Raw genomic sequence first — 15,066 nt, 5'->3', positions numbered from 1 at the left:
AGGTTTTTACTATTGTTGATGTGTATACTTTATATTTATCAGAATTTTTAATTTTAGTTTTTTTTCTTAATAGAAGATGAGCAAGTTTCTGCCGTCTGACCAGAGTTCACTTCCTGCTTTTTATGTTGTTTTTGTTGCTTCATGATACGGCAAGCTACATTTTGGACAGCACAACAGACCATCCAGATGTAGGAACCATGGAACTCTCTTGAATGAAATTCCTGATGCCACTTGCCTCCTTCCCTGCCTTAAAGCAGCATGGGTCTTTTACCCCCGCATGTGGAATACTGTGAAGAAACTGTCCTGGCACTTTGGAACTGTGTTGCTTTAAATGCACAGAGCTCACTCTACAGGCAATTCCTGTTACTACCCACCATGAATTGTACGCAAGAGTTTGGGTTTTGTCATGTTCACTATGGAGTTGCTCTTGGTGCTTTCTTTTCATCAGTCTAGAACTTTTAAAATTCTTTTGCTGGACTTTTTGCCATTCTAGCACACAGTCATTTAAACAAAAAAGTGAAGTTTTTAACACGAAGCAAATCATGTTAATGTTTTTTGTACAGTATTTCATCTAATTTTTGAACATGCTATATTCACTTTCGGGCGTAGAGCTCCAGATAGATTTTTAATTTATGTTGACAGTTTTTGATTAAATACTGCTTTAGAGAACAACAAATGCTACATCTCCACAATTACAGTATTATTTACACTTATAACTTATAATTTTGGTTGTAGGGTTTATGAGATTGTATTTGAAATAATTGAACTGAATGGCATTGCAGTGGATGGTACTCTGTATCCCAGAATTATGCTGGCTAGTTCTTCCCTTTGTCAAAAATTAAAATGCCCTTATAATTGATGACAGGGCCACCAAGATGAGGCTACTTTTTTTTTAAAAAACCTTAATTTCCTTTTTAAATACTTCAATACATGTTCAGCCCTTGTAATCTGCAGTATGTATGAGGAAATTAAGCTATTTAGAGCTACTTGGAGTATCACTGCATGTCTATAATGAAGGCTGAAATTTCAAAGCAAACCACCCTCTTGCTGCTATCTAAACCTTCAAGTTACTGAACTGGCAACAGCACTTATGTTGTCGTTCTACAGGCACCCAGTGGTGAAGGCTGCCAATCTGAGTAGTACTCAAATATGAGATGTGGCTACTCACTTTTTGTTTGTCGTATTTTTGTTTTCCACTGAGCTCAGCTGATCATATTGATCAGTAGGTAAACTTAGTTTCAATTGAAGACTGCAGTGTTTTCACTGTATTTAAAGCATCAGTGCTTTATTTAACTGTCATAAAATAATCATAGTTAGGCCCTCCATGTTTGAAAATACTTCATATCTGTCAGTTATGCATTAGTAATGTAACTGTATTATGCATAATTTGTCAGTTTCAATATAAAGTCAGTGGACATTGTGTGCATATAGGCAGACAAAAATAAATCATAGTTATATTGAAGAGTTGCACAAATAATATAAACCTAACTGTAATTGTAGAACATAGAACTGCTAATCTCATTTCAACAAATCTGTGATGTTAAGTGCAAAATGTATGATTAACTGGTGATTTCCTCATACTTTTGATACTACTTGTACCTGTATGTCTTTTAGAAAGACAATTGGTGGAGTCTGTATCCCTTTTGTATTTTTAATACAATAATTGTACATAATGGTTATATTTTTGTTGAAAATGGTAGAAATGTACTACGTTTATGCCTCTACATCCAGTTTATACAGAGCTGGGAATAAATATAATTGAGAAATGCTGTTATTTATTTATGGAAGTTTGTAACCATACTTATTGGGACAAAAAATACGGAGTACATGGTTTTCAACTCTCCAGGATTGTTGTGGAGTTTCCAGGAATTGAAGAATTAATCTTAAGAAATGATAGGAGCATTACAAAAAATGTTTTTTTATTCAATTCTCTTTGAAAACGTTTGTTCATTAGTTTCAAAAATATTAGAGGTTGGGGACAAAGCTGTCATTCAAAAATTATCCAGTTGAATGAGGGAGTTCCTGCCGGTTTCAATAGTGTGTATATATTTTCAAAATGAACGTACCTGGCTCAAGTTTGCAGGTTTGCTCTTGCTGTCTCCCATATAACATTGATTAAAGGGAATCCTAAACCTGAGGGGTGATCGTCATCACTACTGCTCCCACAGTTCAGTCATGGTATGTTTAGCAGATTAAGGGAAAAAAGCAGGTAAGCTGTGCTCTGAATGGAGAAGCATAGTGGATCAGCAAATATTTTCATTCAAAACCCATTCTTAATAAATAATCAGATTCAAAGGTATGTAAAGTTCGTCAATTCATAAAATTATTTCTATTTACAACAGTGTTACATATGTATTTAGTGAAATATTGTGCAAAAAGGACCACAAAGTAGGCCTTGGAAACTTAAACACTGGGCAACTCTTTACTACATATGTGTGCTGTACCACAGTCAAATCCTAGACTGCTTAACTGGATTCCACACTGGGAGGAGCTACCCTTCCACCCTGGGGTCACATGATCTGCATTCTTAAAGGGGCAGTACGCACCCCAAACCCCCAACATAAATATGTCACAAACCACACAAATAATACATTCTGCACCTGACTCATGAGGAAATTTAGACAGTTTATAGACACAGCCAATGCATCTATTGGATTTTTAACTTGAAGAATTTTCTTTATATTAAAGCCAGAAACACAATTCAGCTTTAATTGTATCAAATCATATTTCAGAATTAATATCCTCAAAATAAAATAGTGTATTTGCTATGCTGGTTAAATGTATAATTGAAACCGGGACCCTTTCCCTTGATGGAGGTGGGAATCAGGAGGCGGGACCAATCCCGTGTTATAATCCTGCCTCCATCACCAGTCTGCCAGGAAGTGAGGGTGAAGGCCTTTTACGGCTTGGATGCAGGCCTGCCGCCCTCCTTTGCCGGTCCACACCAGCTGTGGGGCTGGTGCAATTCCAGAATGGGTAGGTTAAAAACCCTGCCTCCATTCCTGTTCATTCCCAAATATATGGGCAAAACTCTTCTGGTCAAATGTTGAGCTATATCCAGAAGATCTCAAAATATATTTAAAAGTAAATTTGTGAATTAATTACCCCGCCTCATGTCCACTTAACATATGAACTCAAGTTATAAAAGCTCGAATACATCCAAGAGCCCATAGATCCCCCAAATAAAGAATTTGACTCATTATCAGTTGTGTAAACAAACCAGTATTTATAAAAGCTGGAATGCATCCAAGAGCCCACAAATACCTCGTATTAAACTCAAAACTCCTAATTTCAACATCTGTTTAAACTGAAACAGAAAAACAATCAGAAGTGCTTAAAAATTAAAAATTGATATTTTATTAAGCGACGCTTAAACACTGTGGCATTTATTATGTCATAGATTTTTCCATATTTACAATGTTGATCTTTTACTTGACAGTTTACCAGTTGGCAGAATTCAGAATAACAGTAAAAATCTGGTTTAATGATCACTTTTACACGTAAAAGTCTTCCAGTTAGTAAGTTAGACTGCTACTATTCACATTTCTCCATCAGAGGATGGATAAGCAACTGAGGTCTGGCCTCAGAAAGAGGTGTATATGAGGAATTAGATTGCTGTTCATTGTCAGCAGTTTATTGCTCTCCTTATCATGTGCAAAGCTGGTAATTCCAGCAAAGTCCAATGATTTCAAATAAAACTCTGAAAAATACTTTGTTTACTGCGTGGCTAAATCTTCCATTCAAAACACTGTCATGGCTCACCTTAATGACCCCAGATACAAATCATGTTATAATACCATATTTTTTGATGAACAGTTGGAGGCAAAACCATTTTACTTAAAACTCCCCAAGGCCTCCAAGTAGCTGGTGTAAAACTAGCAGCTGCTGAATCCCAGCTGCCTTGCTGAAAATCACAAAACATTCTGGAGAAGGGCTTTTAATGTGCTCACCACAACTGTTAATAGGAGCAAGACTAAAATGTAAAATACCTGCACAAATATAACTTTATAAATGATTCCATATTGATTTTTTTATCCCTCTGAACCTCCCACAGCAAATCATGGTACATAACTGGCAGTTTGCACAAATTGTACAGCATTCCATTTATCAAGTACAATTTTTTTCTATAATGCAGTAACTTATTTCTTTATTCAATTACATCTTGCCTTTTTTATATATACAATATATAAAGATAACATTTTGAGTTTTCTCTCATTACAATCTATGCTCTTTTTAAAAACAAATAGTTTATTTTTGTTGGCCAAGCCTCAATCCAACTATAGGACAATCACAATATGCATATATAGTCCAGATGCTCTGACTTCTTCCTTGTCCATTACCAAGAAACCTGTCTGAAATTCAATAAGACATAGAGTTTGAACGGAGTAGCGTAATGGACAGAATGCAGAGAGTAGGGGTAAAAGGTTCAGAATGGCAGAAGGTGGAAATTGGAGTCCCACAGGATGAATGCCAGATCCACTGTTCACAATTCATATTGATGATTTAGACTTTGAAATCAAGGGCACAAATTCTAAATTTGCAGGTGACAAAGTTGTGGGAAATGGTCAATAGTGAGGAGTTCTGCAACAAAGTACAAAATGTGTACAGTTACAGATTAAGCATATCATTGTTGAATGCCTTTCCACACAGACATTGAGGAATTATATTTTTGCAAGAAAAATTACAAGGTCACATATACCTTTGAGAGATCTGAATCTAAATGGTGCCAAAGAACAAAGGGATCTACAAGTTAAAAATACATGTCACTGAAAGTAGCAATGCAGGCTAATATGACCATGAAAACACAAACCAAACTCGAGGGTTTATTTCTTAAGAGGTGAGAAAAAACATGTAGAGAAGTTGTGCTGAATTTGTAGGGAACCTTGGTTAGACCACACCTGGAATGCTGTGAAGAATTCTGGTCACCATATTATTAAAAGGATATAAAGGTACTGGATAGTACTGGAATTGAGATTATCGCCACTCCAGCGGGAAAGGATGATTAGGCTACATCTAGTTTCTCTTGAACAGAGAGGCAGAGTGGTGACATAATATATTTTTTAACTTTTTGATAGAGACAGAGAGAAAAGTACATCAACATAAGACCGCCACCAAAAAGATCAAGTAGATAAACTTCTTTACAAAGAATGATGCAAATGTGGAATTTGTTATCTGACGCAGATGGTATTGATGTATTTAAGTGGAGGATAGATACACAAACGAGGAAGAAGGAAATCTAGAGGCTCCCATGACAGTTAAATGAGGAATTACTGGAGGATGCTGGAGCGGACTAGTTGGGCCGAATAGCCTGTTTTTGCCTGCTTTCAATGCAATTCTATGCATGTCTCTTCCTAATTGAGGGACCTTAAAGTTCTAATTTGCATATTTTACATATTTGTTTTCTTCATTAGAGGTTGTTAGGTATGAATCTGGGTGAAAAGGCAGTTAAATATTGTGGCCCAACTTTTGTACAGTAAGTGAGATAATAGGTGGATGATCAATGAACATTGTGATTGAACCTTCAGGAATGGGTCCAACCACAATTAGCAACCATAGGTGCTCCACACAAACCTATAACAAGTACAATCCTTATTGATTACCTATGCTTTTCAAACTTGGGTTTGCAATGAGTTCTAGTCAGTGGCCAATATTTTGATCTCAAATTCAGAGCAGTTTGCAGAGTCAACATTAGTGACAAATAGTATACACATGTTAGATGTATTTAAACTTAGCTTATTAACACTTTGGTTATTCCAAAAATTAACTAATGAGACAGAAATAAGTTGTCAGGTGATCAGTTTGCAATAAAAATGTGAAAGGACCTTTTCTGTACACACACGTTGACGATTTGCACCCTGCCTGTTTGTTATGGTACGCATTTGTTGTTAACACATCCAACTTGTACACTCGCAATCTGAGCTCTCCTTTGGTTTATACCTGCTATTCCTGGGAGAATTTATGTATCACATATGTGGGTGCACCTTTGGCTTTACGGTTCCCTAGGAGTTTTCTTAACTTTTTAACTCCCAAAGTGAAAATGCCCATTTTCAGCCTTTTACATGATTTCTGCTGGAGTTTCATCAATCTTCTGCTGAAGATATGACACCATATTAGGAGAACCTCTGTGGAAATTCAGTGCTTTTACCTTGTGACAACTCAATCTCAAAGTAGAGGATTTGAAGACCCAATGCATTGTGTACAGAGCCATAGAGAAACTTGTAATACAGGCTGCTATGGGGAAAAAACATGGCTGTTGATTGTGCCCCACCCCCTCCTGTCAATCACTGTATAATTTACAGCACTTGAGCGAATAGGATTTCCACCCCTATTTCATAGAATCCCTACAGTGTAGAAGAAGGCCATTCAACCCATCAAGCCTGCACCAACAACAATCCCACCCAGGCCCTATCCTTATAACCTCATGCTCTCTGATGCTAAAGGGGCAATTTACCATGGCCAATCCATCTAACCTGCACATCTTGGTCTGTGGGGGAAACCAGAGCACCCGGAAGAAACCCACAGGGACATGTGGAGAACACGCAAACTACACACAGTCAACCGAGGTCGGAATTGAACCCTAGGTCTCTAACATTGAGAGACAGCAGTGCTAACGACTGTGCCACCGTATTTGGGTGGAAATTGTCTCACCATGTTATTTTTCTTTTTGCTGCATTAAAAATTTGGAGGTGGTCTTGCGTTATGATTTGCTTGTTAACAACCCTTAAAGAGCAATTTAATGCTGATTTTGACATGGTAGTGACATTAACAAGTTCACGTACCAGTTTTATTTACAATGCTTCATAATTACCATCAGCACGTCAGTGTACAGTATTATGTTTACCTATTCAGATCCTACAGTGGCTTGCAGACTGCACATCAGCCAGGATTCTGTCAAATCACTGGATTCTCACCCACTGCTCAGAGAACCAGTGGGGATACTCTTATCAGTTCCATGTCCAATGGAATCCTGTTCATTCAGATACTGAAGTGGCCACCATCAGGCCTTGTTTACGATTGGTGGGATTATCGCCTGCTGAATGCAGCCAACCAAGAGGCCAGCATATCCTCATAGACGCCAACATGACCCTGGAGAGTTTGTGAGATTCCAGACCAGGAGCAGGTGCAACTGACATAACGATTGCAAAAGAGTTGGGGGATCAGTGGGCCAGGCAGGTAAGGTTTGGCTTTCAGCTTCTTCTCGCCAATCCCCTGATGCTGAGTTCCTCAATCGGGCAAAGAATGCCAGCCCCCAAAACCAGGGGAGGCATCTGGCAAATACTAACATTGGATTTTTATTTCTGCAGCCATAGAGTTTGGGACAACACATGCGTCCAGTGCTCCAGGTGCTGTAGACCTGCACTGTTTTTTAAATTTGAGGGAATGTGTCGGAAAAGAGAATTCGTAAAAAGTAAGAAATTTTGATGCTATGACAGAAAAGTATCCGGTTATGACTCGGTTGGAAGATCTTCTCCAAGTGCTGCCTTTCAAATTAATTAGACAATTTACTGAGTTGTGCTTCTTACATTTTGCAGTCACAGAGCCTGACAAGCAGGCAGTAAAGATAAAGGTAGCTGATGGCAAGATCCTCATCACATCAACATTACTGGACTGTCGGAAGCAGAGCAAACTCTGGAGATCAGTTCAGAGTTACAGAATCTCTCGACTCAAACTGAAGGCCTGTAGACAACAGCCCAAAGATACTATTGACCAGTTTGTTCATAGATATGGAAACAAAGGCAGAGATTGTGATTTTTCAGATGCAGGACTCAGAGAATATTGGAGTTGGTAATCATATCAATCTTAAAGGAGGCAAAATGATCAGTTTGATATGAAAAGGGACATAACAGTCTATGCAGAGATGGCAGAAAATGCAGCACTATAGTCCCGAGCAGGCAATGTCTGCAAACAATAATAACCATAGGTGAGATGGCAATGGCACCAGTTTGTTATTCATTCAATGAATGTGGGCTTTGCTAGTTAGGCCAGCTTTTATTGCCTATCCCTAATTGCCCTTGAGAAGGTGATGCTGAACTGCCTTCTTGAACTATTGCAGTCCATGTGGTGTAGGTACACCCATGGTGCTATTAGGAACAGAGTCCCAGGTGGTGAACACCCAGTGACAGTGAAGGAACGGCAATGTATTTCTAAATGAGTGACCTGGAGGGAAACTTGCAGGTGGTGGTGTTCCCAGGCATCTGCTGCCCCTGCCCTTCTAGATGGTGGTGGTCGTGGGTTTGGAATGCGCTGTCTAAGGAATCTTGATGAGTTCCTGCAGTGCATCATGTAGGTGGTACATGGGGCTGCCATTGTGCATCGATGGTGGAAGGATTGATTGTTTGTTTGTGCATGGGGTGCCAAATCAAGCAGGCTGCTTTGTCCTGGATGGTGTTGAGATTCTTTAGTGTTTTTGGTGCTGCACTCATCCAGGCAAATGGAGAGTGTTCTATTGCACTCCTGACTTGTGCCTTGTAGATGGTTGACAGGCTTTGGGGTGTCAGGAGGTGAGTTCCTTGTTGCAGGATTCCTTGCTTCTGACCTGCTTTTGTAGCCACAGTATTTATATGGCGAGACCAGTTCTGTTTCTGGTCAATGTTAACACACAGGATATTGATAGTGGCGGATTCACTGATGGTAATGTCATTAAATTTCAAGGGGTAATGGTTAGATTCTCTCATATTGAAGATGGTCATTGCCTGGCACTTGCATGGCGCAAATGTTACTTGTCAGTTATCAGCCTAAGCCTGGATATTGTCCAGGTCTTGTTATATTTGGGCATGAACTGCTTCAGAACCTGAGGAATTAAGGCTGGTGCTGAACATTGTGCAACCATCAGTGAACATCCCCACTTCTGACTTTGTGATGTTTCCTCTTGTTAGAGAACCTAGAACTAGGGGACACTTTTTAAAAATAAGGGGTCATTCAATTAAGACAGAAGGAGGAGCATTTTTTTCTCAGAGAGGGTTGTCAAGTCACTAGAACTCTCTTTCTCAAAAGGCAGTGGAAGCAGAGCCTTTGAATATTTTTAAGGCCATGCTAGATAGATTCTTGATTAACAAGGGGGTGAAAGGTTATTGGGGTAGGCAGGAATGTGGGATTGAAGTTACCAGCCTTGATCTCATTGAATGCAATTAAGTTTTCAAACTCAGTGACTTCATGGAAACACTCAAACAGGTTAAGAGCAAAATGCTGTTTTTGTGAAAGTAATGGTATAGTGTCACAAATTGCAAACAATTGTGGCAATCCTACTCACCATATGCTGCTGACCAATTTTTGTTTGAATAATAAAGTCATTCACACACCCATTATTTTTTCAGCATATTCTGGGTTTATATATTTTCTGTAATATGGAAACCAAAACTGAAATTTAGGACTTAAAATATGGACCTATCAAAGTCATGTCGCAGCATCATATCCTTTGATTCATCAATATCTAGGGGAGGCATTGTGGTGTAGTGGTAGCACCATACCGCTGGACCAGAAGCTCTGGGTTCGAGTCCAATCCTTGTTGGCCCCGGAAGAAGCATTCAATACGGTTCAATGGGCTGATTATCAGCTCGGAAATCCTTCCACCATTTCCCCCAGTACTCCCCAAAGGGTAAAAAACAGAATGGGTGTGAAGATACACCAATAATAACATCAATATGTCATGCTCGGCACAACAACGTGGGCCGAAGGGCCTGTTCTGTGCTGTACTGTTCTATGTTCTAATATCTGCAAACACTAAACTGACAGTTTTGATGACCCAATCGAAAGCAACAAAGAACTGCTAAGAAAGCAATAAAGAAAGGAAAGATAGATTATGAAAGTAAACTAGCACAAAATATAAAAACTGATAGTAAAAGTTTTTACAAATATACAAAAAGGAAAAGATTGGCTAAAGTAAATGTTGGTCCCTTAGAAGATGAGAAGGGGGATTTAATAATGGGAAACGAGGAAATGGCCAAGGCCTTAAACAAGTTTTTTGTGTCGGTCTTCACAGTGGAGGACACAAATAGCATACCAAAAATAGACGGTCATGGGACTGTAGGGGGTGAGGACCTTAAAACGATCACTATTACTAAAGAGGTAGTGCTGGGTAGGCTAATGGGACTAAAGGTAGGCAAGGAACCTGGTCCAGATGGAATACATCCCAGGGTACTAAAAGAAACGGCAGAGGCAATAGCCAATGCATTAGTTGTAATTTATCAAAATTCACTGGACTCTGGGGAGGTGCCAGCTGATTGGAAAACAGCTAATGTAACGCCACTGTTTAAAAAAGGAGGCAGACAAAAGGCAGGTAACTACAGGCCGGTTAGCTTAACATCCGTAGTTGGGAAAATGCTGGAATCTATCATAAAGGAAGAAATAGCAGGACACCTGGATAAGAATGGTTCAATCAAGCAGATGCAGCATGGATTCAGGAAGGGAAAGTCATGTTTAACTAATTTACTGGAGTTTTTTGAGGAGGTGACGAGTGCGGTTGACGGGGGGGAACCGGTGGATGTATTGTATTTGGATTTCCAGAAGGCTTTTGATAAGGTGCCTCACAAAGGTTACTGCAAAAGATAAAGGTGCACGGAGTTGGGGATAAAGTGTTAGCGTGGATTGAAGATTGGCTATCTAACAGAAAACAGAGAGTAGGTATAAATGGGTGCTTTTCTGGTTGGCAATCGGTGACTAGTGGCGTGTCGCAGGGATCGGTGCTGGGGCCTCAACTATTTACCATATGCATAGATGATCTGGAGGAGGGGACCGAACGTAGGGTAACAAAGTTTGCAGCTGACACTAAGATGGGTGGGAAAGCAAATTGCGTGGAAGACACAGAGAGTCTGCAGAGAGATTTGGATAGGTTAAGTGAGTGGGCAAGGATCTGGCAGATGGAGTATAACGTTGGTAAGTGTGAGATTATCCACTTTGGAAGGAATAATAGGAAAATGGACTATTATTTAAACGGTGAAAAATTACAACATGCTACTGTGCAGAGGGACCTGGGGGTCCTTGTGCATGAATCACAAAAACACAGTTTGCAGGTGCAGCAGGTAATCAAGAAGGCAAATGGAATGTTGGCCTTTATCGCGAAGGGGATGGAGTATAGAAGCAGGGAGGTCATGCTGCAACTGTACAGGGTACTGGTGAGGCCGCACCTAGAGTACTGTGTACAGTTTCGGTCCCCTTATTTAAGAAAGGATATATTAGCTTTGGAGAGGGTACAGAGAAGGTTCACCAGGTTGATTCCGGAGATGAGGGGGTTGGCTTATGAGGAGAGATTGAGCAGACTGGGCCTGTACTCTTTGGAGTTTAGAAGGTTGAGGGGAGATCTTATAGAGACATATAAGATAATGAAGGGGCTAGACAGGGTAGAAACATCAATGGAAACAAGAACTAGGGGGCATAGCCTCAAAATACAGGGGAGTCAATTTAGAACAGAGTTGAGGAGGAACTTCTTCTCCCAGAGGGTAGTGAATCTTTGGAATTCTCTGCCCAATAAAGCGGTAGAGGCTCCCTCATTAAATGTGTTTAAGTCACAGATAGATAGGATTTTGGCCAATAAGGGAATTAAGGGTTATGGGGAGTGGGCGGGTAAGTGGAACTGAACCCACTATCAGATCAGCCATGATCTTATTGAATGGCGGAGCAGGCTTGAGGGGCAAGATGGCCTACTCCTGCTCCTATTTCTTATGTTCTTATGTAATCACAAAACCTCCAGATAACCTATCTGATCTTATCTCATCAGTACATATTCCAGACATTTATTTAAATCAGAGAATCATAGAAACCCTACAGTGCAGCAGGAGGCCATTTGCCCCATCGTGTCTGCACCGACCACAATCCTGACCACAATCTCCAAATCTTATTATTCTACAGTTATTTGTCTTGAATTCCACCACCACCTTGTTCCTCACCAACTGAATCTGGATTTGACCCTTACACTAATTGTAAATTAGTTAATGCTGTTGACTCACCCAATTTGGTGTAATTTGCAAATTAAGGCAAATATCCCTTTCCCTTGAATGAACAGACGAGACACACCATAATAGTCACATTCACTCAGGACCCAGCCTTATGTTACCAGAAATTCATATTTGAATATGGCACAAGAAATCTGCATGTAGAGACCTTTCGCAAGGACCATTTTGTATTGAGGATCAGGACCTTGATGTCAGAATCATTTCCAGATCCTGACCCCACATTGCTGAGATGGGGTGGGGAGTACGCACCGTACTCTCAGCCTGAGGTCAGCAGCCAATTGACTGGGAGGTGAGTTTGGCAGCCATTAGTAGTGGCAGGGGTGGGCTGTAGGTGGAACTCTGAAAATGTGGGCCTGACAGCAGCCATTACATTGAAGCTGTCTTGCATTTCTATGGAAGGCAGAAGTCAGCAAGATGTAGCGATCACAATACCATTGAATGTTAAGGGGAAATGGTTAGATACCCTTTTGTTGGGGGTGGGCATTGCCTGGCACTTGTATCTTGTAAATGTTTCTTGTCACTGATCAACTCAAACCTGAATGTTGTCTAGGCTTTGCTGAATATGGACTCACTGCTTCAGTATCAGAGAATCACAAATCATACTGAACATTGTGCAGTTTTCAGCGAACATGCCCACTTATGATCTTATGATGGAGGGAAGGTTGTTGCTGAAGCAGCTGAAGATGGTTGGGCCTTGGACACTCCCATGAGGAAGCCGTGCAGATTTGTCCTGGAACTGAGATGCTTAACCTCCTTGATGTCACACTTGGTCAAAAGCTGCCTTGATGTCAAGGGCTACCACTCTCACCTCACCTCCAGCATTCAGCTCTTTTGTTCATGTTTGAACCAAGGCTGTAATGAGGTCAAGAGTTGAGCGAACCTGGTGGAACCAAAACTGACCGTCAGAGTAGGATATTGCCAAGTGCCGATTGATAGCATTGTTGATAACCCCTTCCATCACTTTGCTGAAAATTGAGAGTAGATTGATGGGGTGGTAATTGATTGGGTTGGGATTGTCCTACTTTTTGTGGACAGGATATACCTGGGCAGTTTTCCACATTGCCGGGTAGATGCTGGTGTTGTAGCTGTACAGGAACAGCTTGGCTGGGCTGCAGCCAGTTCTGGAGCACAAGTCTTCAGCCCTTCTGCCAGAATATTGACAGAGTTCATAACCTTTGCAGTATCCAACTTATCTGTTTCTAGATATCATGTGGAGTGAATCAAATTGGCTGAAGACTGGTATCTGTGATACTAGGGACCTCGGGAGGACCATCCACTCAGCACTTGTGGCTGAAGATGGTTGCAAATGCTTCAATCTTATCTTTTGCACTGATGTGCTGAGTTTCCCCTTCATTAAGGATGGGGATATTTGTGAAGCCTCTTCTTCAGTGAGTTGTTTAATTGTTCCTCACCATTCATGACTGGATGTGGCAGGACTGCAGAGCTTAGATCTGATCCATTGGTTGTGGGATTGTTTAGCTCTATTGTATTGTGCTTCTGCTGTTTGACATGAAAGTAGATAGCAGGCTATTAGTTCAAATCTGAAGTACAGAAATTGATGGAAGGGCACTTAAGATGGAAAAATGTTGTCCGCCTGTTCAATACACTGCTGCTTTTAAAACTGATATACGTTCAACAACTATGAGTGAGCGAAGGTTCCCACCCACCAGGAGATGCCAGTCAATCAGAGGCCAGCAATTCTTTGTTGCTCAGCAGTACCACTAGGAAAGTGGTGGCTGATGCAGGTACTACACCCACCCGAGGACTTGGATCATTGAGGCACCCAGACACAGGTGATTGATGGCTGAATGGGTTCAATGGGGAAGGCAAGGGGTTCAGTGGGGAAGGGGCAGTGGCAGAAAAAGGAGGGGGAGCTGCCCCCCCCCCCCACCCCCCTAGCCCTTCCTGATGTTTGGTCCCTTGATTAAGCACTGAGCGCCTTTGAACAAGAAATACCCCTTGGGAGCCAATGGCTAATCCACCTAACCTACACACCTTTGGATAAACAATCTGCAAAAATCCTGCAAACAAATGGATTTGCTATCTATATTTCCTGCATGGCAAGTTCGCCACCCATTGTTGAGTAAATGCCTGTGGCAATGGGATGAGGACCTTAGTGGGCATAATTACCCAATTAAGGACCTCAATTTAAAGCAGAGATGAGGAGAAATTCCTTCTCTCAAAGGGTCGTGTGTCTATGAAATTCACTACTCCAGAGCGTGCTGGATGCCGGGACATTGAGTAAATTTAAGAAAGAGGTGAATAGATTTTTAATTATTAAGGGTTTGAAAGGGTAGAAGGTGGAGTTGAGGCCAAGATGAGATCAGCCATGAACGTATTAAATGGTGGAGCAGGCTCAAGGGGCCAAATTGCCTACTCCTGTTCCTAGTTCTTATGTTCTTATGATTCAATTGGTTGAATGGTGGGAAGGCCACCCACCAGCCTTCCTGCCATCTGCTTGATTGGAGGGAAAGTTGAGAAAGCTTTCTCGGGGGTCCCCTCCATTGAACTCGCAATGGGGGAGGGTATTCAATTCTATCCATTGTCTCTCATGTTTATTTAGCTCAGATACCAGGGATAAAATAACAAAAGATAACTGAAGTTTGTTCCTGCAAGTATTACTGAACAAGTGGCAATTCATTTTGAGGCATTCCCTGATTCAAATCAGGATCACACTGTTTAGAATGGCCAAACTTCCAACCCCAAATTGCCTGAAAGAATACCAATGGAAAATCAGACAATATAACCCCAGCCCCTCTCCAGCGACTCAGGCCAGGCAATTCCTTGTGTTTGGCTTTTTCTCTCAATTAAAATGAGAAAATATTTCTTTATAATGGGTAGATTTTATGGTTATTGGAAACTTTGAGTCTCTCTGCAGGAAAAGGCCACAATCTCCAAGAGGAATTCTTAATGAAGTCTGGGTTTCTTCACTCCTTCCATTGGACCTAGAGGATGTATGGAGCTCGGCAATTTGCTCACCCTCTTTAAATAGAAAATGGTGTTCATGTGGATGACATAAAAAGGACAGAGAGGAAATTAATTAAAACCGTCACATAAATAAAATTATGGTAACTTCAGAAAGCATTAAGCAATACCAAGGATTTCACATATTCACAAT

At 40.7% G+C, this 15,066-nt stretch overlaps 1 protein-coding gene across 17 annotated transcripts in view; it reads left to right on the top strand.

Annotated features, from left to right (window-relative positions):
• rapgef2b (Rap guanine nucleotide exchange factor 2b) overlaps positions 1-3,532 on the top strand; it is a 446,795-nt gene extending 443,263 nt beyond the window's left edge. For 15 of the 17 annotated variants that reach the window (XM_078211679.1, XM_078211699.1, XM_078211662.1 and 12 more), the window contains one exon: positions 74-3,532. In XM_078211679.1, coding sequence (XP_078067805.1) covers positions 74-80 — 7 coding nt within the window. In that variant the 3' untranslated portion in view covers positions 81-3,532. The remainder of the gene's footprint in view (positions 1-73) is intronic. The other 2 variants (XM_078211617.1, XM_078211568.1) reach the window with 1 other exon arrangement.
• Positions 3,533-15,066: the final 11,534 nt, after the last annotated feature.

This window comes from Mustelus asterias, chromosome 1 (assembly GCF_964213995.1).
Source record: "Mustelus asterias chromosome 1, sMusAst1.hap1.1, whole genome shotgun sequence".
NCBI lineage: Eukaryota > Metazoa > Chordata > Chondrichthyes > Carcharhiniformes > Triakidae > Mustelus > Mustelus asterias.
The sequence above is the reverse complement of the archived record's forward strand: the minus strand, read 5'-3'. Positions and strand labels throughout refer to the sequence as shown.